The sequence below is a fragment of the Sinocyclocheilus grahami genome, unplaced genomic scaffold, assembly GCF_001515645.1.
Source record: "Sinocyclocheilus grahami isolate Dianchi unplaced genomic scaffold, SAMN03320097.WGS_v1.1 scaffold1786.1, whole genome shotgun sequence".
NCBI lineage: Eukaryota > Metazoa > Chordata > Actinopteri > Cypriniformes > Cyprinidae > Sinocyclocheilus > Sinocyclocheilus grahami.
Window position 1 is genome coordinate 82,516 of NW_015506965.1, and position 5,238 is coordinate 87,753.

General features: G+C 38.6%; 1 protein-coding gene across 2 annotated transcripts in view; it reads right to left on the minus strand.

The window, feature by feature from the left end:
- Window positions 1-281: 281 nt before the first annotated feature.
- The window catches only part of LOC107572648 (kelch-like protein 17), a 17,805-nt gene continuing 12,848 nt past the window's right edge, over window positions 282-5,238 (minus strand). For both annotated transcript variants that reach the window (XM_016259073.1, XM_016259072.1), the window contains exons 8-12: window positions 3,930-4,097; window positions 3,630-3,718; window positions 3,405-3,478; window positions 3,117-3,298; window positions 282-2,742 (exon numbers count right to left, since the gene is read on the minus strand). In XM_016259073.1, coding sequence (XP_016114559.1) covers window positions 2,514-2,742; window positions 3,117-3,298; window positions 3,405-3,478; window positions 3,630-3,718; window positions 3,930-4,097 — 742 coding nt within the window. In that variant the 3' untranslated portion in view covers window positions 282-2,513. The remainder of the gene's footprint in view (window positions 2,743-3,116; window positions 3,299-3,404; window positions 3,479-3,629; window positions 3,719-3,929; window positions 4,098-5,238) is intronic.

The window sequence follows — 5,238 nt, forward strand, 5'->3', positions numbered from 1 at the left end:
CACATGAGGGTGAGTAAACAATGACAGAATTTTATTCTTTTACCTCTTTGGGTCAATACTTGGAAATATTTTTAACGTACCTTGCACAAACGCTAAATTATAAACCCAGTTAAGTGTGAAAAAAATGAAAATGATATAATTTACTCACTTTTTTTATGTGCACGCAATTAAAGTCAGTAGGCACCAAAACTGTTTGGTTATCAACATTCTTCAAAATATCTTTGTGTTCTGCAGAAGAAAGTAAGTAATACAGGTTTGGATTTACATGAGGGTGACAGAATCTTTATTTTTGGGTGAACTATTCCTTTTAATAACGTGTCAATTTTTTTGTTCAAATGAGATTAAACTCACATTCCACCTGAAAACAGCTTTATTTCATTTACAGTAGTGTTTTGATTTTAAATGGCAGTATATTGCTCCATTTGACATTAGTGCAAAAAATTAATGTTTGTTCTTAAATATAGCAAAACATAACCGGCACAATATAAATAACATATTCAACAACATTACAATCCAAAAAGATAAAAGAAAGCCAGTTACAATGACATTGCACAAAATTTCAGGATATTTGGTTATATACATATACTGTCATTTCTTTCTGTGGGGTTGCGATCCTGTGGTGTTATGTATGTATTGTCAAAGTGCAAGATGCTTTACCTCTACAGAAACACACATACACAGCACTCTGATCTCCCTAGACACAAAGTTATACTGACCTTAAACAAGTTTCTCTGAATTAACAAAGTCCTTAAAAAAAGGAAACAAAATCCTAACTTCTCAGAAGTTTTGAAATCATATAATACGACGCTACATTTTAAAACTTACATAAAATGGCAGAGAGCAGGATTGACTTAAAGGGATAGTTCCCCCAAAAATAATTTACACACCCTTATGTCGTTTCAAGCCATGCGGCTTACGTTCATCTAAAAGAAGACATTTAGCAGAATGTCCAAGCTGCTCTTTTCCCATTCAACCATCCTTATTCCCATCTATTTCAAATTGTACAGACAATCTCGGACATTCTTCTAAATATACTCCTTTGTGTTACACATAATAAAGAACGTCAGGTTTGGAACAACATAGTGGTAAATAAAAAAAAAAAATTTTGTTGTTTTTTTTGGGAGAACTATCCCTTGTTTTGGGATGATCTGCGCTCTCATCACATAAACTAATTACAAAACCCACTGTTCACTCATCTACCCATTTGAGGTAAGATGCATTAGTAGTGGCCGTTGCCAATGACATCACAGCACAACACATACTATCTATATCTGATCAAGCTGTCAAATCTGACAAATAAGCAAAGTTTAGAAAATGTAATATACAATGACATGGTTCACTAACTAAAGACTTACGACAAAATACTAATAAATGTGACTTACAACATATAGGAGCTCATAATAGCCGAGTTACATTGAAGGGCTTGATATTGAAGTGTCCGTGTTACTGATTACCCGTTAATCAGGATTAGTTCTGAGCACCGTTCACCCTTTCGAAAACAAGAGAAATGAGAAAGTGCAGCTTTTAATGTCACAGCTAGGTATAGTTTTAGGTATGGCTATAGTCTTTATTAGAAAGACATTTCTCCTGGTTAGTGATATAGACGTGTCATATTAGCAAAGTTTGTACTCATGTAGAGCTCAAACTCTTGAAGGCTTGTAATACATGACTGTAGAAAACAAACCAAACATGTCCATTAAATAAAACACTAAATACCTGTTCTTCCTAAATCTCACATTTCATGCCAAACACCAGTGCTTCTATGATATGTAATAAGTATGTCCATTAGTACGTTAAAACTGTATTTCCCCTCTTAAGTCAGAGGTGGTCCTACAAACATCTCTGAAATAGTGTCATATGTTTATATTACATTTGATAAATAAATAAGAAAATAAGTAAAACATATTTTATGTTGTCAACATGATCTGACACACTCAGGTGTACATAGTGTAGAATCCAGCCACCGTTTTGTGTGAATTTTCTGCTTCTAAATGTCCATGCTCATCTGTGGTGAGACAGGGCAGCATTGCACATTACTACCACCTAGTGTGGCACAGCAGCACTACAATATTATTTTCTGCCAAAACTAAATTTCTGTAAACATGCGTGGCAGAACCTGTCAAGAGCTACATTCCTAAAGTTGTTCATTCTTTTTTTTTTGGTTTAATATATTATTCTTTAATATTTCAAAAAAAGATTCGTAAACGTAAATTAAATATACATTTAGATATACATCGTACACAAAGTGACGGCAAAATGGCAGAGCAACATTATTTTGCACTTTCAAGCACTGGGGTTTATAGGGTGAGAGTTGTGGAGGCCTAGTGTGTGTGTGAGTGTGTGTTTTTTCTTTTCATCCTTTTTACCCACATTATCTGCAAAATGCTGCAGTGTTCCTCCAGGCAGAGGGAGGGCCCTGTGGCCCACGAAACAGTACTCGTCTGATGCTCAAACTGAGCAGTTGTGCCTCTTGGCCACACAGGGCTGGAGCTAAGCCGGGTCTTTACCCTTTGTCAAAGACTTGTGGAGGAGACGGAAAGAGTAGGAGAGGACGGAGGAGGAAAGTTGAGGAGCTCTAGGACAGCGACTCCCACGCTGCTACGGCGCGTGAACATGCACGACGCTGCCACCCATTTGTTGCTACGAGGGTTGTACTTTTCTATGGAGTTGAGACTAGAGCTACCATCGTTGCCTCCAACCGCATATAGCCAGCCATCCATGGCGACCAGGTCATGGGTGCTCCTGAAGACCAAAAGAAGGTCCATTAGGAACTGAATGTTTTTTTTTCTTTGCACTTAAAGGGGTAGTTTACCAAAAAAGTAAAAGTATTTTGTTATTCCAAACCTGTATGACTTTCTTCTGTGAAACACAAAAGAAAACATTTTGAATAATGTTTCAGCTGTTTTTGATCATACAATGAAAGTCAATGGGGTCCAAAACGAGCCCACTAGACACTACTGACTTTTATTGTATGGACAAAAAAAAAACACTTTCCACAATATCTTCTTTTGTGTTCTTCAGAAGAGAGAAAGTCATACAGGTTTGTAACTGCATGAGGGCGAGTACATTTCGGGTGAACTATCCCTTTGACAAACGCTTGAAGGTCACTTTCAAACCTGCGGATGTTCATGGGGGCCACTCCCTCCCAGGTGTTGGTTTTTGGATTATATCGTTCCACTGAATTTAGGCAGCTGGTACCATCATTGCCCCCCGCAACATAAAGCATGCCCTCCAATACAGCCACTCCTGCGCTGCTCCTCCTGCTCAGCATGTTGGCAATGGCAGTCCAGGCATTACTCTAAAAATAAAATAACATCTTTAGTCATTTTTTTAACCATGGAGAGAAAACATAAAACACACCCCGGAGATGTTTTTAACATGTCAGAGAGACACGTGTCACCTACCTGAGGGTCGTACTTCTCTACCGTGGCTAAGTGTGAGGAGCTGTCATACCCACCGACTGCGTACAAACTGCCATCTAATAGAAGAAAAACATAAAACATAAAAAATGTTTGCTGTTAAAAGCAACCACAGAGGACATTTGCAACCATTTCAGCTAGAGGAAGTGCTTGCAGCTGTTCTGATGATAATCCTTTACATTTATTAGTACATTAGCAATATATTTTTACCTAATGTGGCCACTCTAACGTATCTCCTTCTGGTGCTCATGGCAGCGATGGAGGTCCAGGTACTGGTCAGAGGGTCATACCTCTCCGCACTGTAGACAAAATCAAAGAGAGAGAGAAATGTTGTTTTGTTTAATATTTAAAAAAATTTATATTAAAAACTTTAATTTTTTAATACAATCAAATAAAATTTTAATACTATTTATTATTTAATTATAGATAGTTTCACATAAATTTTAGATTTAGACATTTAATGCTTTTAAAAAAAAAAAAACTTTACATTTGTTTGTCTAGATAGTGTACCTGTTGAGACAAGAAGCCCCATCGTATCCTCCTGCTGCATACAGCAGCCCATGCAGGACCGCCACACCTAAACAGCTCCTCCTTGTTCCCATAGACACCTCAGGTTGCCACACATTGGTTACTGGGTCATACGACTCTACAGTAGCCAAATCAGAGGTGCCATCATACCTGGTTTGGGAAATGCAAAGGAGAGACAAAGATGAACAATAGATCTTTCAGATATGATATTGTATATATTGCATCTTTATCATGACCATCATCATTCACAGAAATTCATTAGTCAACACCTGACACATTTCCTAACTAATCTTAGGTAACTTCCTGATTGCTACAACAGGGTAATTTTTAAGAAAATAATGAGGCTTTCTGCACATTCTGTTCCTTTTGTTATGTAATAAATCAAATCTGTATGTGTGTCTTTGGTTGCTTCGTCGCATCTTGCTGTTTATTCAGCATCTTGCATTATGCGTGCCATATTTTTGCACCCATTTTATTATTTTAGAGTTGCAAAGACTCGATTTAAATGTTTCCTTTCTCTTTGGAGTGTTACAAGCTCTTGGTGCATAAAGAAGATCTGTAAAGTTGCAAAGACTAAAGTCTCAAATCCAAAGAGATATTCTTTATAAACGTTAAGAGTCAACCATGCCTACCTAAAACGGCTCGTTCTAAGACGCCCCCACATGTCTATGTCACGATGTGGGAAGATTTGCATAACGCCACCCAAATGTTCATGCAAAGAAAGATGGCGTAACTTCTCGCTGTAGTATTGTTGCTGCTGCCAAGTTGTGAAGATGCTGTGTGTTTCGTTGTGAAAGCGAAACTTTGTTTGGCCTTCCAAAAGAGGATGACATCTGCTTCGTCATGCCTGGAGCTGATCCGTGCTGGTCGCTTAGGAAATACATCAACTTTGCTCTATGGATCGCCGGATCGGCTTTCACCGTGGATGAAGCGGAGTCCAGCCCGGGGTCGTCACATGTGGTTGCCGCAAGCCCGCCCGCCGCATTGTTCTCAAGCCTGCCGGCCGTTCCTCACTCTAGCCCGCCGGCCACCGCTCACTCTAGCCTGCCGTGTGTGACGCTGTGTGTTTCGTTGTGAAAGCAAAACTACTTTGTTTGGCCTTCCAAAAGAGGACATGACTAGAAATCAGTGGTTAGGTTGTATTTGAAACACTGTTCCAGAAAACTTCAACCCAAATATTCAGATGTGTGCAGCACATTTTATGGAGGACCATTTCCTGATCCTGGTAGAGTAGACTACAATGCCGGCTGATCTGACTCACAGACTGTAAGTACGTTTTTCATATTTAAAG